The sequence below is a fragment of the Syngnathus typhle genome, linkage group LG20, assembly GCF_033458585.1.
Source record: "Syngnathus typhle isolate RoL2023-S1 ecotype Sweden linkage group LG20, RoL_Styp_1.0, whole genome shotgun sequence".
In the NCBI taxonomy this organism is placed as follows: Eukaryota; Metazoa; Chordata; class Actinopteri; order Syngnathiformes; family Syngnathidae; genus Syngnathus; species Syngnathus typhle.
Genome location: NC_083757.1, coordinates 2979611 through 3005959, shown reverse-complemented (window position 1 = coordinate 3005959; position 26349 = coordinate 2979611). Strand labels below are relative to the sequence as shown.

The following is a 26349-nucleotide window of genomic DNA, read 5'->3' as shown; positions in this document are numbered from 1 at the left end:
ATTCATCTGAATTCCTCTTTAAAGTGCAAATGACCTTTGTATGTCTGGGGCTATTGTTCTCTTAGTAGTTCATGAGCGTGTGGTTTTAAACAATACATTTATCAGTAATGTAACTCGTGCCTCACTGGTGTCAGCAAAACAGGTCAAACGCACTTTACTCGCGAGGCAGCTCATTTGTAACAATTTACTGTCATGTATTTCCTGCACGCCAAAAATGTCCTAAAAGTCAACTGAAATTAAATGAAACATCCTTTGCATATTTGATTGAAAGAATGTCATTTTAACATAATAAAAAAGTGTTTATATTTTCACTTAATTAGTCAAAATGTTTTTTAATACAAATGGTGCATATTTATCAATAGTACAGTACCTCTATTTCATTCTTGAGTTTTGTGTACATCGCCATCTTGTGTTCAGAACATCAGCATGCATTTTTTGCCACAATGTTACACAAACTAAAATGTAAAAAATCTTGCACTCTTTTATTGTGATAAAAAGACATGCTAAACAAGTCACAGTGGATACCAAAACTACACAGAAGTGCTGCTGTTACTTTAATGAGATGATTCACTTATTGCTGATTTTTTTTTGTACAGAAACCAACTTTGCAACTCAAGTAGACTCATTGTAGAATAATACCATTTACATGTCAATTAATAAGAAAATACATTACAATAAATAGTAGTGTTCATCTCTTAGCTGGAAAAAAAAAGATCAAGCAGCTATTGCTGTAAACATTATCACCACAAATTAAAATCACAAAAGGGGAAAGGACTGGGAAGTCATCTAGTGCACGAGACTAGGAGTAGAACAACGCTCTTTCACTTTGGATCGCAGTACCTTTTGAGCCCTTTCCTAGTACCAAGGAATCAAGTCATCAGTCTAGTTCAATTGCTTGTGGCAGATGGCCAACTTACACTTCTCATTTGAGGTCACATGTTCATGCTTATGTAGTTCCAGGTAAATGTTAGCGTTTGAGTCTTATTCCAGTGGATTTGTTACCGAACCCTTAATGCCCATTTTAGCACAGAAATGTTATTTTGATCCCACTGAAAAGCTCTCATGCCCTGTAATGAAAGGACACCTCAGTAGTATAATGCAAAACAAGTGCAAGTCAGATTGACAACTTAAAATCACATGAAACACCTCTGGAAAAAAAAAAATGCAATGTAGAGGATCAGTTCACACAAATAGTGAAACCGCTTAAAATGCAATGTGAATCACTGGAGAACACAATACTAATATTAAATAGAAAATAATAGTCACAAGTGCACGTCGTAAATTCACCCAAATGTCATGGAACGCAAAAAGACTGTGTGCAGACAGCGTTAATGGTGGAATAAAAAGTCGTACCCCGGGTTTGCCACAAGAGGGCAGTCTATGCCTGAGCCAGAATATTTGAAGCGCAAAATTATGACTAGACTTGAAGAGCCTTAACACCACACTGGCCACACGCAAACACACATCAATCACCTTTGTAGAGACTCAGTGCTACTATACGGGCAGTTTCGAGGACTTGTGCTCTTGTCAGGCCCATAGCCACAATACTGTACTGGCCATCTCAGTCCCAGAGTCTTAAAGTAAAATCATCATTTAGTGGAGGTTTTCAATTGCTTACTACCATCAGCAAAGTAGAACAGAGTCCAACTCTCCTCAATGGAATGTGTCCCCTCCCGTCACTGCCAGGGTTCCCCAAGGGGCATCTTGACGTGGACGGTCATCTCCACCGAATGGTCAGAAGGTCGGTCTCTTCTATAAGTTACCGTCTTCTCGTTGCTTGTTGGAATGTAGGATAGTTCCTGAAAGGTGATTGGGAATACACACTTATGCACGTGAACTTTTATAACATCTCGGCAGTGGTGTCCGCCGCTTATGGACCATGTCTTCCTTGATCGGTACACGTGTACTTCAATAAAAGCGTGTCCCGAGATGTATTTTATGAATCGGAGTCGGTGCTATTGTGAACTGCTGTAACTCAAAGTTGAGTCCAAAACAGCTTTGACACCCTCCCCCCTGCATTTTCTCCTCAGATCTGTAAATCACCCGAGATTGCAAATCCCAACGCTATGTTTACTAAAGCTGTGAGACAAGCGGAAATGTAAAACACAGATGTAAGTCTGTTTCCTCGCTCCGACTTCTAGTTGTCGCAGACCAATTCTGATCGTAAAATGAAAGTCAGACAGAAAAAAAAAGTCAGGTTCTGTTTGCTCACTGGTTAACTTACCTTGCCAGTGCAGTTATATTCTCCAGCCTTAGTGGCATCCCCTGGGGGCCAGCCTCTTTTCTGCAGAAGCAGCCTGGACACTGCCACCACCACCAGCCCGCATAGAACCGTTAGGGCACACACACTTAGGAAGGTCCCAACCAGCCGGCCGCTGCTGGCACACTCTGTGGACATGCACATACACGAGTGTGATAAATAATTTGCAACTTATTACATGATATTGACGTTGTTAACTTTCGTCAACAACACTCTGAATAGTCGGCCATTAGCTGTGTGTCTCGGCCGGGACCATGTGTGGATGACAGCCTCTGGCTCAAAACAAAGAGCCCAAAGACATTTAGTAACAGCGTTGCCATGGAGACCTGGCCCCCGCCACGGCCGGGAGAAGCAGGCGTCAGCGGCGTCCCGTCGGGTTAAGGGGATAAGGGGAGATGGAGGGAAAATGCACAATGAGCAGTTTTGTTCCAAATCTCCGGTGGGGATGAACTGTAACTCTTGGATGTGCAACGTGTGTGAAAGTGTAAACCAGAGTGTGTGTAGTTCTAATTGTGTATGCATCTGCAAATGTCTGCGTGTTTTTTGTAAGCCAGAGCTGAGAAGCGAAGGGGGAATATCAAATACAGCTGACTGAAACCTTTACCTGCTCTTGTGCTAACGTGAAGCTGGTTCCATCCAGACTCTGAATTTGTTTGAAACCAATAGCGACACTTGTCACTACCGATGTACATACATTGAATCCACTTGCCCCCTGCTGGACAGAGAAATAATTTGCGTGAAGGCAAACAACGTCAAATGGCTTGCCAGAGCAACGCCAAAGATTAGAGCTCTACCTGACATCATATCACCGACGGAAACGACGTCTGAGTCGCACGTGCGGTTGCATTCATTGTGTTTGAAGCCATGAGATATGTGACAGTCCACACACTTCCTGAAAACAATACACACGTCAGCTCCACGAACATAGTTACCCATCATCCTTTTGCAAACAAAAAGCAGTACCAGTGTGATTGGCAGGAGCTTTGACAAGCAGGGCATCTCTCGCAGAGATCCCCGGCGTATTTGTGATTGTCACACACACACTGGCCGCACACGCACGTGCCTCGTCCACTACACAATGAGCCATCAGGAGATTGGCAGGTTGTTGTGGAGACGGGACAACTGCAGCTATCACCTGTCCAGTTATCCTCACACACACATTCACCCAACACACACACACCCTGTCCTGACAGAAACACAGAGAAAGAAGACCTTTTTTACAACTGTTTTGTGTTGTTGTTGCTATTTGTGCAGTCTGTCACTGTTGGATATTTTTACAATCAATTATCCCATCGATTAATTGAATGCAAATTTAGGACGTCTGTTTTTATGAATGACTTATTAAAAAAAAAAAGAATGAATAATTACTGACCAGAGGCTGACATTAGAGGATTTGGACAATTATGACGGATAAAATAAATGAGTCTAAACAATTAGCCGATGATTAAAATCGATTCAATTGATACTTACCCCCACACAGCAGTCCGTTGTTATAGGAACAGGAAAAGTCATCGCTCTCGCAGTATTTCCCATAGATTGTGCCAAGTCTGCTGCGCTCACACACACACTTCCCACATTCACACACTCCACGACCGCTACAGTCCACATTAGACCCTTCCGCTCGGCAATTCCGCTTTGATTCATTGATAAGTGCCGGTTGCGGTCTCTGCTCTTGACCAGTGCCGTGTGTAGTCCCCGCCGCACATGGCGAGTCGCCGCTCTCGTGGCAGTGTCCTTTTGACCCACAACTGCACTGACATTTTGAGTGGATCCTAACAGTTGTGGATTCATTGTAGCCCACGGGGCGAACCATCACTTCAATGTCTTCATCTGCTCCGTGGTCAGGGCAAGAGTGTAGGCCAATCGTGATGTTGAAGTAGACCTAAAAAAAAAAAAAAACACGAGCAAGACTGTAATTTTTTATTCTTGGTGACCTGGATGAATCAAATTCGTAATTGGTTCAAATGTGCCGTAGATCCGAGTTACTCACTTGTCAGTGTTTTGAAAAATTTGCTAACTAAAAATAGAAAAGTTGCAACACTCATTTAAAATGTTCAGGCATGTTGATAAAATTTTGTCCAAATTTGAAGACACATTATTTGAACTTTACAGTGACTTTGAATTACAATGTGTTGTTTGTAAGCCTGTGGAAAACAAATGTATGACTAGTGCGATTAGTCAAAGTTATAATCTTCCCAGAGTTTCTTCATTGTCGGGTGCTCCCCCCCACTTTAGGAGGCTTATGGGGGGGAGGAGGTTGTGCCAAAAATAGCATCTTTGTTGCCCCTCTTGATAAGGACGTTTAGGAGCTGAAGGCTATTCAAGCGTCAGCTTCTTTTAAGGCTGTATGTGTGCGAGTTTAAAAGGTTGGAGTCTTGATAAAGCGCACATTCAGTTCCACTTCAAAACAAATTAAAAAAATCTTTGCCAGTGACGCACTTGCAAAGGAAACATTTTGTCTTTAAAAAGCGTACACCGTGGTTATTACCGTTTTTTTCCGTGTATAGTGCGCAAAATTTAACTAAATTATTGTCCTAAAATCTGGGGTGCGCATTATACATGGGTACAAAAAAAAAAAAAAAAAAATTTTTTTTTTAATTTTTTTTTTTTTTTTTTTAAGTCCCAATGATCGTCACACGAGGCAATGGGTCCCATTTTTATAGTCTTTGGTATGGTCTTAACAAGGCTGGATGTAATTTTTTTTGTTGGCGTTGATTTCTCCGACTGCCCCTAAACGCACCACCGCGCTCCGTGCGCGCACGGGACAGCAAACGAGCAAGCGTCTGATACGAGAGCATTGCGGTCGCATGGAGCGTGTTTGAAGTGAACAGCAGAGAAGAAAGGCAAAGTGTTGTGAAATAAAATGCACAGAACGGATGCGCAAGACACGTCAGCTATATAAAGAGCGGTGAGTTGTTTTCTTCCTATTAGTTTCAATTCACAGTTTAATTAGCAGTTTCAATCAGCAAATAACAAAATGCGTATTACAGGTAATATTTTATTTCACAACACTTTGCCTTGTTCCTTTGGTCTCTGCTGTTCATCCTAAAACACAAAGGCGCTCTTTAAGCAATGCGACAGTGAGCGCCCGGCGCGCTGCAGTTGCGCGACCGCACCAAATTAAGCTCCCTGCGCAGTGCGCACTGAGGTCCACTTAAATTTTAGAAAGTACATCAGGACTTTAAAAATATCTTCTAAATTTCAGCGACGGCTCTGTCACAATAATCGACCAGCCCGGTGCAGTTGGGCGGTCGGCGGCGCGCTACGGTTGAGCGTTCTCTCGCACGCTCTCCCTCTCGCTCTCTCTCGCTCTCGCACACACGCAAACCGGATATCATACGGAGGCCGCCATTACAGATGCGCAGAACGGATGAGCAAGACACGTCAGCTATAAAGAGCGAGAGTTCAGTTCTCTACCTAAATCCGTATTACAGGTAATATTTTATTTCACAACACTTTGCCTTGCTCCTTTCTTCTCTGCTGTTCACTTCAAACACGCTCCATGCGCACGGAGCGCGGTGGTGCGTTTAGGGGCAATCGGAGAAATCAACGCCAACAAAAAAAATTACATCCAGCCTAGTTAAGACCATACCAAAGACTATAAAAATGGGACCCATTGCCTCCCTGCGTGTGTGACGATCATTGGGACTTAAAAAAAAAAAAAAAAATTAAATTTTTTTTTTTTTAAAATTCATAAAAATTGGGTGCGTATTATACATGGGTACAAGCTTTTTTCCAGCATCAGCATGCCATTTTTAGGGGTGCGTACTATACATGGGGGCGCACTATACACGGAAAAAAACGGTAATTGGTATGGAAAGGAATGCACATATTTCTTCTTTTTTTTTTATTGCTATGCTGATAACGAGTGGGTACTTTCCATAATTCATTTTCTCCATCCTCAGATTAAAGGGTTTAACGACTGAGGCATGATTCAGAGGGAGGAAAGGAGACTCATGAGGAGATTAGGGAGGGAAAATAAAATAAAAGGACAAAACAAAAAAGGTTGGTTCGCATAACTTAATGCCACGACATTTTCTCACTGGGCTGGGTAATAATGTATTACAATTCTGCAGTTTGGCAGTACGTACATTCCAAAACAAGTCATAGAATTGCTTTACCGTTTGATTAGGTTGCACCCCCAAGCAGCTCCTCTCTTTAGCAGTTGTCCCTTCAGGACAGATGGGGGACACGGACGTCCAGTACCTGCTGAATGCCTTGTCATCCAATGACACTGACAACGTCACTTCTGTCAGCAAGCTCTATGGACGGAAAAAAGATTAGAATTAGACAATTGTCTTGAATTTCTAAAACCTCGCATACTGCCATAGGAATGCAGAAGAAACGGTGATGATGGGCAATTTGAGACCAAGAACGATAATTGCGACCATTGAAATGTGAAACTTGTCCTCAAAATGCTCTCATTCCTGTGTGCATTTTTTTTTCTCCAAGAGGCTTATGGGAAATAGTAGGTGGGGCCCAAAATAGAATCTTTGTTTTTTTTTTATATGGTCGGGACACCTAGTTTGTGGGAAGCAATTGGGGGGGGGGGGGGGGGGGGATCTGATGGTGGCCTTGACAAAAGCAGCTTCTGTTCAAGTTCAGCTGCCTGTGTGTGTGCGCAAGTGTGCACTCAGATCTGTGGATTCAGACGATTCTTGAACCAAACAATGGAGTGCTGTGCTGGAAGCGAGATTATAGGCAAGACTGAAACCAAATGACCAAACCACCAGTCACACACACACACACTAGTCTGTTTAAATATTCACACTGCTACAGTCTCCTTCGCAACCTTTTATCATCCAATGTTTAAATGTAGAGAAGAGCGGTACCTTATACGAGTCCACTACTAGATCGATGAGGTTTGGGGACTGGAAGAAGCCTATCTTCCCCAGGTAGGAACCAGGTAGCAAGCGCACTAACTCCTACAGGTAGAAAAAAAAAATGCATCAAATTATGTCCAAGACAACATTTCAATTTTTATCAGCAGAAAAAAAAAAAGTCAACTCCTTAAGTAAAGGAGTACAGACTGTTTTTAGTAGCAGCTTGACAAGTCTTATGTGAGTTGTTTTTATGATGCAAGGGGCACATGAACAGTCTTTACTGTTACCTTAATGACGGCACCTTATAGCCTTTCCCTCCCCGTTACCGCTAAGCAATTTGGACTCAGTCACCCAGTGACTAATTACGAATACGTCTAACATATAGGCTACAGTGTATACCTAATAGTTAAGTATACTTGAATTTTATAAGGGGCTCCAAGTTTTTCTTTTTTTGTGGCCTATTTATTACCTCGTACCACTGGTACTGCTGTTTCTCCACGGCAAAGATGGAGTAAATGTGGTTTTCCAGTAGTTTGTCAGACAACTGACCCAGACTTGGATGGTCCTTTGGTAGAACGGCAAAAGAGTACAATTCACTTTGTTTTTTACGATTCATTTTAATGTGCGTTGCCCCCGTGCGGGCTTCTCCTCGTCCGCTCACCATCCTGGTGCTCTCAGTGTAAACGTTGTTTTCCAGGTGGCACAGACCGTCGTGCGGAGTGACAATTCCCGCCAGTCGGCTGTCCAGGGCGAGGTGAGAAGGCTGGTCGGTCATCAGGAGCAAGAGACGTTTGGCTTCTGGACGCCAACCCACAGCTCTCTGAAAAGGAGACGAAGCTAAGTACGTGGAAATAACATCCGCATACTTTCCCTCCGGCAGAAAGGCTGTGTTCTCATCGCTGTTATGTTGTTTTTGTTTGCAGGATTACACTCCAACTACTTCAACAATTTCTGCATAACTTGGTGGAGTTGGCGGGAAAGAAAGAATTTGAAGCGGAGTCAGCCGAAGGTGAGGATTCAAGATTTTTTCTTTTTTTTTTTTATTCCCACTTGTGTTAACATTGCGTCTCCTTGGCTTGTTAAGAGCAGGCATTTTGCTTAAATTTAAATAAGGCCTCATTAGTGGAGAACCAGGTCCATGTAACCTAACATGATTTCAAATTCTGAGGTCAATTCCATGACATGTATATAATTGGACACACTACAGTAAATGCTTTGAATGTTTCTGTTAATGTTTAATATTTCCAATTATACACCGTAAAAACGTTTCCCACTGGTACAATATATTTTTAAGGAGGCGTATATATTTGCCCATTCATTTCTCTTGAGCTCACTTGTCAGCAACACAACATAAAGAGTGATGTGGAAAATGTAAGTACATAACTTAACACAACATAACATCATACATGTGTCACGATACTCTAATTTCAAACATCAGACTCTGAGCTCTTTCGGCTCTCAAGGAAGAAAAAAAAAAATGCTCCCACTAGTCGCAACCCCCGTGTTTATGTCTGTGTCATAGACTGTGTGAGAAAAGGGGGTCTGTGTGTGTATTTAAGGAAAGTCAGCGAGCTAATAAGATAGGCATGACATAATGGAGAGTCTATTTGCGGAGCCATGAGTGGCGTGGTGTTTCCCTGCAGTCTGGTTACTCAGCCCCCCCTGCATGGCATGACTCAAAGCCCCCCTGCAGTCTTAGTATGGGCTACTGCCACTGCCAGAGTGTGTGTGCATGTGTGGTGTGTGTGTGTGTGTGTGTCAGTCATAGCCAACTCGGGGCATCATTACTTGGGATTCCAGTGACGCTAACCGACGCTGAGTCAGAATGCCACTGCAATAAAGGCCTCCCTTTCGCTATTCAACCGACTGGCAAATTTGATTCGTCCTATGTTTTTATGACGATTAAAAATTGTAATTACTAAGTAAACAAACTCGAGCACATGACATAACTAATGAAGACTTGCGTACCTGGCACACAGTAGCTTGCAGCATTGCGTCCAGGCCTCCCTCAGGTGTATCCATGTTACCTGAGATGCGTTGGCGTTTGATGACGCGCGTGAACTCGCTCATATTTCCAGTCATGCTTAAGACGTGGTGGAAGCCGTGGGCGGGACGGCAGCGTATCTCGTAGTCGCTGGTGGGAGAGCCCGAAACAGAAACAGTTATTGATTGTTACGTCCACAGTCAAAAGCCTCTTGTTTCAGTCTCCCACTCAGAGCCGTTCATCATTGAAACAATAGTGCATCCAAAAAATGCAAAGTCACACTGGGTCATATGGCGAACTCGCAGACTTTAGCTTGTTCGTTGTCCTCCTGCTTTGGACTAAAAATATATTTGCAATTAAGTTAGTGGATTATGGCTGGAGGTTAGCAGGTCTGCCTCACAATTGTAAGGTTGCGGGTTTCAATCTCAAAGTCTCTAGATGTTCTCAGGATAGGTGGATGGAAGTGCACAATCGTCAAACCTTTCTTCAGCATCTTATCTAAAGGAGCTCTTAGAGCCTTATCATGCCACTTGAGCCTTCTGTTCTCAGATCTACTTGTTTTTCCCAGAATCATCATAAGCAGACTTCAGCTATCAGGCCGGTTTCATCTATACATATTTATATCTATTTATACCTCCGAGCAGACGTCTTTTCTGATGAAAGGGGGGCTGATTCTGCCTTGTGACCTGAATCATCTTTTAGCTATGCTGCCCTGCCATAGACCTCAACTGCTGGGGGATTTTCCCATTGACGTACTAATACCCCCCTCACCATCCCTAACATTCATTTCTCATTACCACAACTTATCCCTTTGTCTTTTATTGATAGCTATATACAGGTAATAACGTTAATTGGAATATGAATAATGCTATATTAGTCTATTTATTTACCAGCAGACACTAGTCTTAGTTTTGTTTCGAGTACCCTTCCATTTTTGTACAAATGAGCACAGAACAAAAGCTAACCTTTTGGATTTTTTCCCCCTTTCGTTCGTCCATAAATTACCGCTATAAAAACAACATTTAACACGCTTTGCACACGCTCTGCCGTGAAATCCCAAACAGACAACTTCAGGACACCTGTTGGAATATTGTTTTAATATGTTACTGCAATCAGTAAATGATTCTTCGAACCTGCAGGGGTTGTTGATCTTGGTAGGATGCACGTTGATGTAAGGCGACACCGGCTTGTCCACAAAGGAGCCGAAACCGAGCCAAAGGTCTGAGGAGTACTCCGTCATACGCAGAGAGAGAGCTACACCCACCGTCTTGAGCTGTGGAGTGGGGAGAGGAAAATGTGAGGGAAGAATTACATACGTTATGTGGAGAGTGTTTATTTACATCCTTACAAACTTGATTGTATGTTTACACTTCCAGCCTTCCTGCTCTGTTTCTTTTGGCTCCTTAAAAAGATTCCTTTGAATCAATCCTCTCTTTACTTCAACGCCCGTTTCAGTCAAAAGTTCAAAATGAATGAAAAAGGGAATTAATTGATTAGATCAAGGAGATTCAAATATTCATAATCCTGTCCTAATTAGAACTGCTACTATGCGGAGGCGAAAATTAGTCTTTGCAGTCATGAAGGTCTTTCTCGAGCATCTCTCGTCCGTAAAGCCGCAGTTTGTCGAAACACTTACATGATCGAGATTTTCTTGCATGGAAGCGGATACATCCACCAGGTAGTAAAGATCCACTGGATACCGCGCCAGCTGCTTGACGGCAACAACGAAGGTAGCCTCTGAACCTAGCGCACACGTTGAAACACGGGATTGGATTATTACAGTTAAAATTGACACGAGGCTGATAACGTTTAATCGTATTTCAGCCTACCTGGTGCGAGCGTGAGGCTGATGTCTCGCGGGGACACTTGTGTGCTGCTGACGGTGGCGTTGACTTCCACTTTGACGTCTGATTTCTCCGTGAACTCTGGACCGCAACCTTTTCTGAGCAGGTTCACCTGTAAATCGCAGCGATGGCCAGAACCCGCCCCCTCCAGAAAATCCTAAAAGTAAAATAGCAAGAGTGAAATGCAATATCAGGGGGAACAGTTTGTAAGCTATAAGTTCTATGAAGAATAGGCATTTTGTCCATGTACAAAATGATTTCCTATGTTTAGGATTCTTTTGTTCTTTTATAGGCGTTGGCATAAAAAGATGTGCTTGGAATATAATTTGAGACCCATAACAGTCATCTGACCGAACAAAGCAGCAGTGTCATGCCTGGTGGCTTTGGAATGGATTAGTGGCCTTTGCTCTTGTGGTAAGTGAAGGACCCACACAAACATAGCGGAAGAAAAGCAGCAACGTGAGTATTTTGGACTATACAATCTGTGAGACATCTTTTTCCTTACTTTGTCACATTTTGAAAAAATCGTCAATGAAAAAAAGTTGTATCCGGCACGACAAAAATTGACTCGATAACTAGTTTAGCAGCGGATCTTAAGGAACTGACTAATGAACTGATCGTAAATTCACCGACCAGCTGGACTTTGCCTACATGAATAACAATAGCTCGGTTCAATGTTAAGCTGACATTGTAGACGCTAATTTATTTATTTATACGGGCTGAGTGAACTTTAGCACAATGTCAAGGTGACTTTCTGGATTTTCCTGTCCTTCCAAGTACATCCACCTTCTACACTTAAGAGTAAAAAAGGATGGACTTCAAAATGTACTTTACCACAAAGATGAAAAGTAAAATAAAATTTGGTAAGTCACTTCCCACCACTGGTGAATGGTGTTTAAATGCTTTCACACCCCATTGAAAAGGTCAAGGTTCACCCAGAGGAAGCCACCTGAAGCTTGTAAACACACTCATGTGGACTGTGTAGTCTAGCCAGCCGCCGTGTGCAAGTTGGTTGATACGTTAGTTCCCAAACAAGCTGCCGTGTTTGGATCTTTTTTTCACTTCCTCAAGGCTGCCCAGTGATCCTGGGTGGATGCTTTATGAGACAGAACTCCCAGGCAGGAGCACACGATTGCAGCGATGACTAGACTAAACATATGGGTCAAATGTGGCTTTGCCTCTGCTCCTGCTACGTGTGAAAGAATAGAAACGGAATGGAAACATTCACATCGCCCCACGCACGAGGGTAGCTTGAAACATCATGCTCACATCTGTGGATGGTATAAAAAGCACAACAAGTGCGTCGTCGGAGGAATGCCAGAGACGTGCTGAGAAATACACATTCCGTACCTTCTTGAAGCACCAAAAACACTGTGGTCCACGTTTCAGACACTCTTGGCAAGACGTAATAACGGCAGACGAACACACGTTGTCGCCTGCAGGGGGAAGATAGTGACAAAAGAAAAGAATTTGCATGTGAAATTGTAGAGGCGTGTTACGGCAATGGAGCCTGGCTGGATAATTAGAGGTTTGATCATTGAAGCACCACTTAGAGTATTATTTCAAGAGCCACATCAGTACGAGTCAGGCTGTAGAAAAGCAGTTAAGCGTGGGAACGGGTGCTTGTCCAATCGGAATTGCACGAGTCAATTAACTCCCGTTTGAAAAGGAGCCAATGCTGAATCGAGCGAGCACTATTTATGCAGTTGTAATATTTCTCGGGTGACTAAAGGGGGCATTAGTGATTCATTGAGATGACGTATCTGCTGAGATCACATTTTTAAAGCGGCTCTGAGTTCATGGAGGGGAGATGTAGGCCAGAGAATAGCTGCAGGTTGTTCTGAATATTAAAATGGAATTAGAATCCAATTAGCTCAACATTGAACCGGCAGCGGTAAATTATTTTTTAACGAGCTTTTTACACGGAAATTAACATACATGGATGGATGTTATTTCTCTCCATGGGACAATAAAAATGCGGCACACATTTAATCATCCATCCATTATCTGAACTCCATTTTGACATCAAAAAAAGAAAAGTTGCTTCCATGGGCTTTAAATTCGAAGCCACCTCCAGCAGAAAGTACACGTGTGACTGTGGATTGAAGTGATGCTGCACAGGGACACCATGGAACAGAATGTAGGTTAACTGCAGGCACCACTCACCCGGATGGGAGGTTCCAGCGCAGAGAGCCACTATGAGCAGGAGACACAGAGGGACGCTGCCATATGTGAATGGCCAGGAAGTCATATTATCCACGCCGGGTGGGTGACCAGACCGAGCGGGGAGGCTAGGTGGACTCACTGGTGGGAGTCTGGAGACCGGGGACCGTGCGTCCGCCGCCTCGCCAACAAAAGCCGGGAATGGCGCACCGAGCCGCGGAGCATTGTTCCTCAGCCAAAAAGCCTCTAATCCCGGGGAGGTATTCACATCCTCCGGTTCCAATCAGCTTAGAAGCGCGCTCCCCCGCGCACCACCGCCAGGAGGGCAGGTAGAGAAACGGCTTTTGTGCGGCAACGCAACGGTAACCCCCCGCGCCCACCCCTTCTCCATCCACGCACTCCGTCACGATCGAGCCGGGACTGCGGTCCACACGCTGACCCAAAATAGGAGGCTGCCAACGTGCACTAGCATGCTGACTGAACATGCTGCACAGGGAGCGCGTTATAGTCGCCGAATTGACTCAGGTAGGCGGTGCCATGGCAACCAGAGAGAGCGACGGAGCGAGAGAGAGTTGCAAATCAGCACCATGACGTCACGCGCACAATAACTTTGAATGCGCCACTCGTAAACACACACGTTGAGAAAACTGGCTAAATAGCTTGAATAAGGATTTTTGCTTTCTTCTTTATCACGGTAGTTTGATTGTGTGAAGTGTCAGTTAAAAAAAAAGTTAATTAATAATTTAAATGGCCTGCCTGTAATTTACATTGATGACTACGTTGAAGTGTTTAATCTTAAATTCTCTATATTACGTCTGTTGAGTTCTTCATCTTGACGTTAGCTACAACTGCCCAGGTTGTTCCCCCAGAAGCCACAACTTTAGTGAGTGTTCTCACTTTCACTTGCACAGTCCTCCTAAAAAAGGGGCACAGCGTGCTTGCTTCAAGCTGTTTATCAATCCTAGTTATTCATTACTGTAAAAATAACATCGGAAGAAATTCCACTAGCTTAATACTAACGTGTGTGAAATTCCGGAAGCGACTGCTACTTAAACACAATGAGGAGAAACACATCGTTTATAAACCACATGTTAGGTCAGAATATATTATAATGGATTGTCCATGTTTAACACAACCAGGACAGGAGACAGGAGCAGTGTGGTGCACTCCAGTTGAACTATGGCCTCAAATTGAACACTTGTGTTTATATTGCTTCTTCTGGGAGCCATTTAACTGGAGCGAGTGCTCCTGTGTGTGTGTGTTTGACGATACGTGTGGATGTTGGGGTTCCAGGACGGAGTGGTGGGGGTCAATCAAAGCTACGCTTGCATGAAAGGGTTTACACGCTAGTGCTAAAGTAGTAGAAAGAGAGCTTTTCTTGGGTCTATTGTACGCGGATTCCAATGACATTGAGTAACCTTCGCTGGTTGCTCTCCTGAACAGGAGCCAAAAAATGTCTTAAACAAGCAGGAGAACAGCAGCTGTGCGCCCCACAAAAGACACCATCTTTGGTTTGATCGGATGCGGGTCTTCAGTGAAACCTGCCACTTAAAAGAATCACGTGATTGGCTCGCTGCCCAAACTGTGCTTGTATTTGTGCCAACAGTCCCGATCAATACTTATTTCTTATCTGATCTGTTTGACCCATTTTGTTGTTCACAAGCCTGGAAATGGACCCCATTCATTCATTAGCATAATTTGTCAAACAGGAATTTGAGGGTGGGAGTGGTGCCATTCTTGCTACCCTCGCGGTCACTCTCAATTATGGTAATGATGCAAACGCACACCGCGCTGCGTTTATTTGACGCCCGAGTGAAAGTGGGAATGTTTTAGTTGGCTGTTTGATGGCAGCACTCTCAAAAGCAGCTGATAATGCTACAATGTGCGTGACAGCTCAGTAGTTAGACATGTCACTTTGGGAAGAAACCGGTGCATCAACTCTTTGGCCTTGTTTTCATTCCAAACGTTTTTTTATTTGTCTTTTGTTGGCGTATAATTTAATGTATATGTAAGTTGGACATAATGTGTTATGTAGGCTGAGTCCTTTTCAACAACTTCCACTTAGAGACCAGAGGTGGAAAATGTACTTTCAGCACACTAAGTGTTGCTTCCCAGCTTTTAAAACGTCCTTGTCATATAAATAACCAATTTCCGCTTCAAATGAACAATGTATAAACTTTCGCTAAAATCCAGATTCCTAGCCTCACTCATAAACGTCTTCTTTTTTTTTTTGTCTTCCAGGGCGAAGGTGGAAAAATATGAATCTGTTCTTCGCACTGCAATCTTGATAATGGACTCTTGTGTAAACACACCCCTGGCCTTGTCAATACTGGTCAACGTCAGGATGCTGGAGGTAGATCCTTGTCATAATGATGACACTAAACAACTCTTCTCCCAATCATTCCTGCCTCCACCTTTCCCCTGTGGCCCTCTCCCCCCATTTGTTTGTGTTAGCAGTCGGCTAAGCTTTCCCTCACGCTGTTCTGGTCTCATCATTCTCCAGTCGCACACACTCACTATGCTCATGCGCATTTGTAGCACCCCTCCTCCCGCTCGCACCTGCCCACCTTCTCTTTCCATCTCCCCCCCTTCAAAGTTGACTCCCCTCACTGAGTTTTTCTCTGAACTATCTCCCACGCTCTTTTCAGCGGTGAACTAGATACGCCGATGGGAGGACAAAGTAGGGGTTAGAGGTTAGATGGGAGCAAAGCAGGGATTCCCATCCATGCATAAACCCACAGCAGCCAGCCTGAGGGAGCATGGGGAGAGTTTATCAAATACAAAGAGCTCATTTTTGTTAAATATAGATTAGAAAATGCATACACAGTGCCATTCTTTTATTGTTCTCTGTTTTAGGAGAAAGCTTTCTTATGGCACTAAGTAACCACATTGAAGTGACTTGAGGAGCTTTGGACATTGGTTGCCAATCATCTATACTGAAGTGAGCTGAGAAGTTTTATGGAGTTAAATGTGAGTCCATGCGTGCATGTAAATGTCTGCAACAGAGATTTTATTTCAAGGTGACATTAGGAATTATGTTGCTGTGCATATAGTGGCACATTGTGTGGATAGCCAACAGCTACTTCACTATTTTGAAGGTCACAGTGGGAACTTGAAAGCAAATCTCACGCTACCTATTTGTTTCGTGAAGTGCAGTGTATCATGATAGGATGAACTCTGGAAAGCTGTAGACAAAGAATTGTAAAAAATGTGTCAATGCACAATTGCAAGGAATTCCAGAAAGGAATTTAGTGATGCCCATGACCACTAATCTGGCAGCTCATAGCTCTGCATTCCAAACACAAATAAGTGCCTAAAGGCTTTGTTTCCACACTGACATCCTTTAGTTGCCATTGGAATTTAGTCACCTCCAGAATTGGTGGAAGTGTGAAGCTGATCTCTTTTGTTTTCTTTTTGTCGACTGAAAACATTTGTGTTTGCCATCAAAACTTGAACTTGCATGTTTTGGGTCACTTCTTCCTTCACACGTTAACCTTTCCATCATTATGGTAACGCTTTTTGTCCAGAAACCTTATCCCATAAGGTTTCTCCCTATAGTTTGGCATTTTCCTCCTTGCAAATGAGTTCCTCTTCTGTGTTTCCGCTGATGTCACTAACAGGTGTTTTATGGTCTTTCTCTAAAGCTCTCAAAATGTTTCAGGTGTCAACGGCGGTTCTTTTCCACGGTCGGCCCCGTCTGTTACTTTTAACACCTGTGGTTTCTTTCTTTTTAATGACTTTCCAAACGGTTGTCCTGGTTATTGTCAATGTCCGTGCCATGGCCGTATTAAATCGTAATATTAGGTGTAAAAAAAAAAAAAAAAAAAACCTCCATTAGGTTACTTATCAAAATAGTTCAGCTTTAAATGCTGCCTACAAAACATAACTGTGAGTCACATTCTTTTGACCACATGAAAAAGATGCCAATCAAAAGTTATGAATCTGATCCAGAAGCAAATGGAAAAGCTGAAAAAATATTGCTCTCTTGCTTCATTGACTCCCCCTGATGTCAAATCCAAACATTTGAAGCCTCCAGCAAAAAATGAATTGGCCTCACCGTCCCAATACTTCTGGAGAGAGCTATACCATTATGTAGAATGCATGCACAATAAATCCACAGCTGCTGGGTGAAAAGCGGGAAAAAAAAGCATTGACTTTATTGCTATTTCCTAACTGATAAAATATGTCATAAATACCTCAGGATGTTATTGCCCTTTAGTTCTGCATTAATACCCATAAAATGTGTCCGCTTGTTCCTCTAAAATTTTGATTTGTCACACCCTCGTTCCTCTTTACCTACATTGAAATGAATAGCACATCCAATAGTTGCAAGGCCCGAGAGTTATTATCCACTTAAATACACCCCCTGCCTTGCTGTTTGCACAAGTGCTTTTCCACTTTAAAACCACACCACCTCAAACTTGCGGATGTCAAGTGTCAAGGTTAATCCATGAATATGATACATTATTTCATTTGTTCATCCCGTGCTCGGCTGGAATGTTGATAAGGTGATGTGAAATGGACTTGACTGGATGAGGAGAGCATAATTGAATACTTTGTTTGCGGGCTCGGTGGGTTGACAATGATCATTTAAGCGTCCAAAAACATCCGTCCTGTGTGCGTAACCGAGGAAAAACCCCGTAATTGCTGTCATGTCACTGCTGACATTTTGTTTTCACCGTCTGTGGTGTTGTGGCTAAATGCAAAAACGGAGGAGGAATCTTCCACATGGAACCGCTGAGCATGACTTTCTTTCATCTCCTCCACTACCACAGTGACCAGTGGGTTTTTTTGTTTTCACAAACTTTTACCCCTGAGGTTAGAGAAAGAGACAGAAATGAGCAAAACACATTTTGTATTATTTCCAAATATATTAGGACTAGTACAAAAATCCATTATTAAGCTATGTAATATAGTAAAAAAAATACCTCACAATAAAAAGAAAATTTGAGACTGTTTTCAACAAATTGAAAGGACACAATCCCTGAAGGCCTCTCTCATTCAATGCCCTCTTCATCGCCCACTTTCACAGTCCAGGGAGTCTCGGAGAGTCCCTGAATTTCTCAGCCACATCCTGGGTGACAGCTGCTGTGAGGTGTAATTCTGTCAAGGTCAAACAGAGCTGGGCGGCTCCGTGCCAACCTCAATATGAGAAAAGAAAGGTCATCGCTTTGTGGTCCTGGGGCCCAAATGTCTGTAATCAGGGGGGGGGGGGATACATTTTGGACTACAGTAACCATCCCATGGTTTGGTGGTTTGGATTCGTCTTGTACACGTACACACGCACACACTGTGATTTTGTGTGTGTGTCTGTGACATGACCAGGCAATTATGTTGCAATCTCTCTGTTGTCCAAGTCCTTTTATCCTGTAGAAAGTCTTCCTGATAACTGATGACTAATATGGGACCAATGCAGCCATTGTTTCCTTCTTCCAGTCCGGTGTAACCTCTATTACAGGTGGACCTGTACAAATATGAAGTGGAAAAGGAGAAAACAAAAATCCCCTCGCATGTGTTGTACTTAAAAGCAACATAACTAAATTGCACTTGCACAAATAAAGTGTAGCATTCTGCAAAGTTAAATAATTTAATTCAGTGAATCATTTGCATACCACTAGAGGGAGCCGACAAACTTCCTTAGACTTGTTTTTATGTTTAATTCGGCACAGTGTAACGTAATAGTGGTTTACAATAATATCAAACATACTTTTTAGGATTTTTATTATGTTGGATGTGGAGCTTTTTTTTTTTTAACTTGATTTAAAAAGTTTGAGAACAACTGGCCTAGAGTATATTGAATTTCTTTGAGCATGTTTCATAAACACAGGATTATCTGTAGTGGCCTTAAGTGGAAGACGCAAAATAAACACTTCATTTGGGAATGCTTTAAGTTTCTCTTTCGTCTTCCTGCTCATCTCCTCTTCCGGATGAGTCAAAGAAATCATGCGAAAAAAAAAAAAAAAGCTCTTTGGTCAGGTTGCACAAAAGTCTCATAATAAGCTTTGCGTCATTACTTTTTTTTTTTCTGACAAGACTGGTGTGTAAAGGGTGCGGTGCACAATACATACTAGTCCACCTGGATCCTCTGTATGTTTTACAGTAGACTGGGACCCAAATCAGTCACTTAAACTGCGCCGAACAAAGGAGGCAGTGAGCTATTACGTCACCTTTACGACTGTACATATGTGTGTGTGCGTGTGAGCATTTATTTGTCCAAGTACGCTTGATGGTGTGTGGCTCTCCCACTCCCTGTGCGTCATTCAGCACGATGTCATCATTCTGCAAAAGTGCATCTCTGTAGTAGACTTGAAAAGATCCATATGCTTCCCTTTTGTCCTTATAAACACACAAACACTCAGACAGCTGCCAAAGTGGACTTTGGCCCGCTCGGTCGTTGTATGGGAAGTCCCGGGCGGTTTTCTTCCTAGTTATTCTGGTTAAGTGTGTCATTCCGTAAACGTCTCGCGTGGAAGGGCCAAGTCACATGAGAAATAGAATGATAACGTCGCAGTGAATGGTCCACACGTTGGAAACAAGCAAATCCTGTCAAGTGAGCCGTGAGCGTGTGGCTCCGACAACACGGTTAAGATTGCAAGGAAAATGAGGAAGTTCTTATGGATATTCCTTCATCAAGAAAGATGGACCTTTATTGGAGTTCTGTCAACTCATCTCTCTATGCATACATTTCAGATTACTTTCTTTCTTCTTCCATTCATTGTACTTTTCACATCCTTACCTCATGTTCTCCTCTCAGTCTGGAGTCTGCATAAATCACTGTGAGAGGGCGTCCTCTAGTGGTCGTGTTTGTTAAGACATATAGCTAAAATTCTCACGTCTACCAGAATGACATCATACTGACAGATGAATAAAAAAAACTTCCAGAAGAGATAGAAGGAGATTTGTCATCCTTCTGTTTTATCTGCATAGCGGCCTCCAATAGGGCTGAATCATGCTTACGTTGTCATTTCATCCTCAGGGGGAGGCCAAACAAGAGGAAGAAGGCCTGGTGGTTTAATGTTCGAGGTCTTCACACAGGATGGAGGCACAGGTCCAATTTCACCGAGATGAGAGGAAATTTAGAGGCCACTGACTCGGCACTGGGACTCACCAACTATATGTAAGTGTGTGTGGGTGGGTGGGCGTGTGTGGGGGGTCATAGTGGTTCCTGCTGTGATGTGTTTAATACTTTATAAGAACTCTGTTTACTCTCCAGAGCAGCTAGCCAACACACCAGATGTGACTCTAATGCTGAGCGAAACAACTCGGGAAATACAGGAAATAGACTCCAAATATGTGGATATTGACCGTGACAAGCCAAAACATGGCAACCATGTGAAGACTATTCTCTTTTTTTTTAATGCAAGTCAGCTATTTGAGATTCAAGAAAATGTAGCAACATAATTCTCTTTTCGCTTTAAATTTGTACTTTATATTTGTGGGTCAAAAGGTCACCAAAACTGCATGTTTTTTAAAAGCGTATACTACTTTTCATCGTAGGATACAATCCATACTTTGCCTTTAATGTCACTCCTATTATAGGCAGCATCTTCAACTTTTAACACATACAGCTAACAAGCACCTTTACTTTGACAAACGACCTCAGGACGGGTGCTCGTACTGTTATTTAAGGCATCGCATTGATTTCTACTGTAATGAGCCCTCATCTATGGTCTGTGTGGTTAGCGTGGACAAACTGTAAGTGAGCATGTCCAATGAGCCCACCCCCCTGCACATGATGTAGAACTATGTTGAAAATACAATTTTAAAAGTCGAAATTCAACTGTGGGCTTCATTACAGCTACATGACATTAACACGATGGGGCTTAATGGGTTGTTTAGTGAACAGTCACTCAGGAGTGTGACTTGATAATGTCACACCTCTACGGATACAATGGCAACAAAGTCAATGTCTGAGCGGCCTGCGGCTTCTTTACGTCATTTGCCTCCTCTGCTCTTGTGGGAAGGATGACAGATTCTCGCTGTCCTTTTCCAGCTATTACAGACCAGTCTCCTAATGATTGTGAGCCCACACTGGCAGCAGATGGCAACTGGGATGCTTATAATGGGCCTCGGGGGATAATAGGGTCCCTGGCACCTCCTGCTAACTCCTCTCTTTATCCACTTAACTGGAAGGAACTTTATATATCTCCAATAGCGCCACTCGGTTACTTGCTGCCTTTGGCTTCCGGTTCAGTCAGGAGCTTCTAATGCCTTATGCACTTTATAAAACTTCCGCCAAAGTATTCTTTTTCAACTAAAGCAAGTGACTCAGTGACTGACTTCATTACCAAGAGTTTTTAAACGAGCCCCCGTTGCACAATAATTAAAAGCAAAAGCATGAGTAGTTTTGTGGGTTATAATTGAATCTGCAAACAGTTCCTTTCCTCACTGAATGCAAAAAACACATGCCATGAGTCAGTATACAGTAAAACACGCCGCTCCGTGTTTCTGCGCAAGCTGCTTTTACCCTCAAGCTAGTCAATACCGTTGTTGATTGATCAGTTAAAAAGCCAGTAGTGGCACGATAAAAAGATAGCGCAAACTCCAATGTCTCCATGCATCGATTGTACACGGACGGAATGAAGCTGTGGCTAAGTGTGATTACTCGGGAAAGCCTGCAATCGTTGGGGGCTTTTCCTTTCAGCATCCATGGTTGCCAAAATGAAGAAAAATGCAGTGAGGTCATTTTATCGTTTGGATTGTTGAAGAAGTCAATCTGTCAATCAGGTCGTATATGTGCGCACTTTTGTTGCCAGCCATTTAGATAATATTGGCTGTGAGTTGACGTTAAATGTACAGTTAGACAAGGTGCACACTAACAACTTTATATTGCAGAAATCTAAAAAAAAAAATAACTAATGTGTTTTTTTGAAGTATTAAAATGTGTTTAAGTTTTGCTTTTTCAATTACACTACTCAAAGAAATTGAGGTACACTTTTTTGAAGATAAATAATAATCATGGATTCATTCACGGAGTGCACACTCGCGTGCACGCGCCTCATCGTAGTTGTGCGCGTGCCGCGGAGCTTGAAGTAACGTGGACGTCACATCGTTATCGTCACATCAGGCGTTGCTCAGCTTCGTCCCTTTGCATCTTTCCTCCCCACACACTTTCGGTATTAGTTTTAAACAACTCGAACTAACTTGTCTGGACCCAGCCGATAATTTACCGATGTAGAGCCGTACGCCGCGCTCCCTCCCGCGAGAACCGAGGAGCGGACTTCTTCTGTCGTAGGCGGAGAAATGCCCCGGGCGGGATGTGCTCCAGCCGCAAAATCCTGTGGAGCCTTCTCCTCCTGTCGGTAGTGGAGGTGGGCCTGGGCGTGGCCAGCATTGTGCTCGGAGCCGTGGGCATCAGCTGGGTTCGGGGGCAGCACAAGCCGCAGCAAGGCGACGCTTCCCCGGTGTGGAGCGGACTCTGTGTACGTGGCTTTCTTACTTTTAGTAAGTGGGAGGTGGAATCAAGGGGGAAAAAAAGATCTGATTGTCAATATTTGCACTGCATGATTTTCGTTTTCCAATTAAGAATAAATACTGTAGATAGTGGATTAACAGCAAACTGCTAAGAGTTGTTCTTGCATGTGTATTTTTGTGACTATTTTTGGTTGTTTTTGCTATTTTAAATATATATCTGCATATATGTAGAATAATGTGTATGGATCGTTTGTAAACATAATTTAAACTTGGGTGTCAAAAAAACATTCTTCTACCTTAGGTAGACTGTAAATTGATTTGAGCAGAAATTAGATCAACTTCTAGTCAGTGTGTTTGCATGGGGGAGTTAAAAGATATCAATTTCTCCAAATTGCTTAAGCTAATTGACTTTCTCACTACTTTTTTCACTACTGGGCATTGATTCTGGTGATCGGATCATCTCTGTTGAGTCTAGAAAATGCTACGTTATCATTTAAAGCATTGCAATAAATGCTAATGTGTTTCAATGTGTGCAAAGGGTGAAATATTTTTTTTACTTTTTTTAAATTCATTATTCAGCATTTTTCTTGCTTGTCATCACCCTCACGATGTGATTTTGGCAAGGGTGTGCAAGAGGGAAAGTAACTGGCAGCTCATGCCAAGAAGCCCCCTGCTGTTAATTGTCTAATGTAAAAATGACTCAGCGCAGGATACTTTGCTTGAATCTGGTCTGATTTCTTACATCCCTCATGCCAAGTTGCATTCATCAAAATAACTGCTTCCAATCTTTAAATCCCAGCCCAAGAAGAGAAAGGAACCTCAAAAGTCATTTTGTTTGGTGATGCCGGTTGACTGCAAGTTGCCATTTTTAGAAAATCCCTGTTGGAAGGAATGTCATGAAAAGCCGACTAGAAAATCTGAAAAAGGCACTTTAAACATCGTCAGGTGTGTGATGACTCCATAATGAAAAAAAAAATGGTCAAGACGAGCACTTTTTATGAAGTCCCCACGGCGCCAAATCAGATTTAACACTTGGTTGTTATTTCTCTATTTTCAGTTTCTGCTCTGCGGGATGTGTGGTGTGTTGTGCGCTCGAAAGAGGACCGGCCTTATTGTAAGTACGGTAATCTTTGCATCATGTCTTGTGCCTAATTTATGCCAATTTGTCTTTGGATGGAGTTTATTTTTGCTGCAACAAACAGGAAGAGGACTCCAGCAGCTTGACACACGGGGGGGAGTCTTAATTATTATTTCATGCTTTTTAACCCATTTGTGGCTCTTCACTTATACAAGAGTTTCATTGACAGGACTACTTTTAATCAGCTTTTTATATCAAGACATCTTTTTCAATTTGTTATATATTTACGAGTGGAAATGTGATCTGTGTGTGTGTGTGTGTGTGCACTCTGAAAGACGTCTGAGGAAAGCAGAGGCGGCAAGCAGTCACCTCTCCCCTTCTCTTTCAAGTCCTCGTCTTTCCTCGTCTTCCACTCTGGATGTCTGCTGGTGTGGCTAATGATGGATCAATGTCAGCGCTTTGGAAAAGAGACCTTTGCTTCACCCTGTACCCACCCACCTCCACTTATCGCCTCTTTCTCGATCTTTTCCTGCCATCCATTTCTTCATCTCTCCTCTTATTTTCAATAATCCGTCTCTCCGCGACTCTTTTCCGTGCCCTCCCTCCCTGACTCCATCCATGCCTTCGGGCCAATGATTGCATTAGCTCGATCTGGTTCAGGAGTCCCGCCAGCCGCCGCCTCGCACACCTCGCAGGGTAATGGCTGAAATTGGAGATGTCCTTTTCAATGTGGTTGAAGGCAGTGAAGGCACCTTGGCTCGCTCCAAAGAGACAGAATGCAATACAATCAACTTCACCCGATTATTTGACTTGCAGAATGAAGGACCTGCATTCATTTCATTCTGATGAATGGTTGAAAAAACCATTGGCATGGTTGGGAGGCATTGTTCTGATTCTATTCCTCAACTCGTCTGCCTTGTGTTCTCAGATGATTTTGTTCTCAGCGTGCTGCATCTGCGGTCTGATCGCCGGCATCCTCAACTTCCAGTTTGTCCGTGCGCTCAGTAAACGACCAGACTCCATGCAATCTATCCACCTTGCTGCCATGACTCTGGCCTGTCTGGGTAAACTGGACACACACAACGTGAGAACCAAGCACACGTGTGACAATACCTTACTTGTCCGTAGGGATCTCCTCCTGCACATTGTCCACGTGGCTCACTTGTCGTCTGGCGAGCTCTGAGCAACAAAGGATGTTCTTGGAGAGGGAGCACTCCCTGCACCATTCACACGAGATGACAGAGAAGGTAAGCAAGAAATGGCTTCTTGTTGGTTAGCTCGCCTGTTGACAAACGTATTTGTGTTCAACAGGATGCCCTGGACAGCTCCAGTAATGGTATCCCTCAGATCTCCTACAACGGACACTCTGGCGCATCACCATGACGACAAGTTGACTCACTTGCTGTCAACAGTTAAGAATGGCTGTACGGCAGACTGAAATGTTTAAACTTTTGGAATGCTGAAAGAAAATACAGTAAGGTACAATATACTGCTTGTACACTGACATAACATGAGGTTCATGAATTGAACAATATAGTGATAAGACGAATTGTGAGTAAAAAAATACTGTGCTACATTCTTCTATTTGGCCAATTAATCGGAATAATGCGGAAATCCCAATTTCAGAAAACCGATTCAAATGGTAAAACTCATTACAGCATTTGTATTCACTACACAGAGTGAAATGTTAAGCTATTCTATTTTTTAATGACCATCACGTTACATGATAAGCTACTTTTTTTATATACATAAGTTGAAAGTGGCCGTCTGAAAAGAAAAGAATCGATAATATAAGATTTCCAGCTGTTTAATTGAGCTACGGGAACCAATGAATGTTCTTTTAGCTTGTTTTTTTATGACTGTATTCTAATTTATTCATGTGCACTGGTAACAGAAACACCTCACAATGACATGCTGATTTTATTATTAAATGAATGCCAGTGTAAACACGGCAATATTATCCTAAATGCAAGATATTTATATCTATATTTGATAGCCACAGTATTGGGATAAGCTCGTTCAGGTGTAACCAATGACGACAGTATGTCAGGAATGTAAACAATAGGTCAAACATATTTTTGTAAGTGCTTCTTACACTAATAAATAAACCAAGAAAAGTCTTATTACAATGTTTGCAATGGAGAAAAATTCACGTGTGTTTGCGAAAGAGAGAGAGACCTCAGGTCACCTGAATGATCTTATTGTGGCAATGCAGGTGAGAAAAGGATACAGAATCAATGACCAGCTGATGATGAGGAGACAGTCAGCGCTCCCCTTGAATCGACCTTATGTAACATTGGTATACTTAGCGCTTGCACGAGTAACTCATTATTTGTGGTTTAGACTTGTAATAATGTGACAGAGTCAATCGCCACTATTTGGATAAATTTGCCGTATATATTAACACATACAGTACACTTTATAAAACAGTTTCTGGCATTCTAGGAATGAAATTCAGAAAAGCACTGAGAGTTTTTGTGTCGCCCTTTTCTTGTAGTGGTTTGGAGTCCTGCTTTTTATCCAGGCCGAGTGGGTTGAGACTCCCAGTATGGGGAAATCTGTGGTTCCTCAGTTGGAATTACTGGAAGGAAGTCTCATCCTTTCCTGTGTACTGGTGAAAACACCCACATTACTTCAAGTGACAACAGCACTTAAAATTAAACAAGGTTTAGTTGGTTCGAATTACTTTCAGATGAAAGATTAAATCATGCTAGTATAGTGAATGTGTTGCATCATCAGAAAAGAAAACGTTTTTTGTTTGACCAATTGATTTATTCATTTAA

At 42.7% G+C, this 26349-nt stretch overlaps 2 protein-coding genes across 12 annotated transcripts; one reads left to right on the top strand and one right to left on the bottom strand.

Annotated features, from left to right (window-relative positions):
- Nucleotides 1-541: 541 nt before the first annotated feature.
- Nucleotides 542-13211, bottom strand: itgb8 (integrin, beta 8). 4 transcript variants are annotated; one of them, XM_061267001.1, is made up of 16 exons: nt 13078-13211; nt 12262-12347; nt 10897-11068; nt 10704-10810; nt 10201-10340; nt 9052-9217; nt 7745-7903; nt 7553-7648; nt 7093-7185; nt 6382-6522; nt 3731-4142; nt 3224-3446; nt 3055-3152; nt 2865-2975; nt 2225-2388; nt 542-1799 (listed from the first exon to the last, which is right to left on the bottom strand). In XM_061267001.1, exons 1-16 carry the CDS (start codon nt 13160-13162, stop codon nt 1677-1679), a joined length of 2376 nt encoding a protein of 791 aa, XP_061122985.1. In that variant the 5' UTR covers nt 13163-13211; the 3' UTR covers nt 542-1676. The 4 variants fall into 4 exon arrangements, 2 of the variants coding, with proteins under 2 accessions (XP_061122985.1, XP_061122986.1); XM_061267002.1 differs by having other exon boundaries at nt 2865-2972; XR_009710664.1 differs by lacking the exon at nt 542-1799 and having other exon boundaries at nt 2361-2388; nt 3055-3148.
- Nucleotides 7785-26349, top strand: LOC133144374 (transmembrane protein 196). Of its 8 annotated transcripts, XM_061267010.1 has the most exons (9): nt 7785-7924; nt 8007-8092; nt 11204-11325; nt 15316-15427; nt 20051-20191; nt 23546-23602; nt 24495-24630; nt 24695-24813; nt 24878-25695. In XM_061267010.1, the coding sequence occupies exons 6-9, from the start codon at nt 23561-23563 to the stop codon at nt 24947-24949; spliced, it is 369 nt and encodes a 122-aa protein (XP_061122994.1). In that variant the 5' UTR covers nt 7785-7924; nt 8007-8092; nt 11204-11325; nt 15316-15427; nt 20051-20191; nt 23546-23560; the 3' UTR covers nt 24950-25695. The 8 variants fall into 8 exon arrangements, 7 of the variants coding, with proteins under 7 accessions (XP_061122994.1, XP_061122995.1, XP_061122997.1 ...); XM_061267011.1 differs by lacking the exons at nt 7785-7924; nt 8007-8092 and adding an exon at nt 10200-10363; XM_061267013.1 differs by lacking the exons at nt 7785-7924; nt 8007-8092; nt 11204-11325 and adding an exon at nt 13264-13403.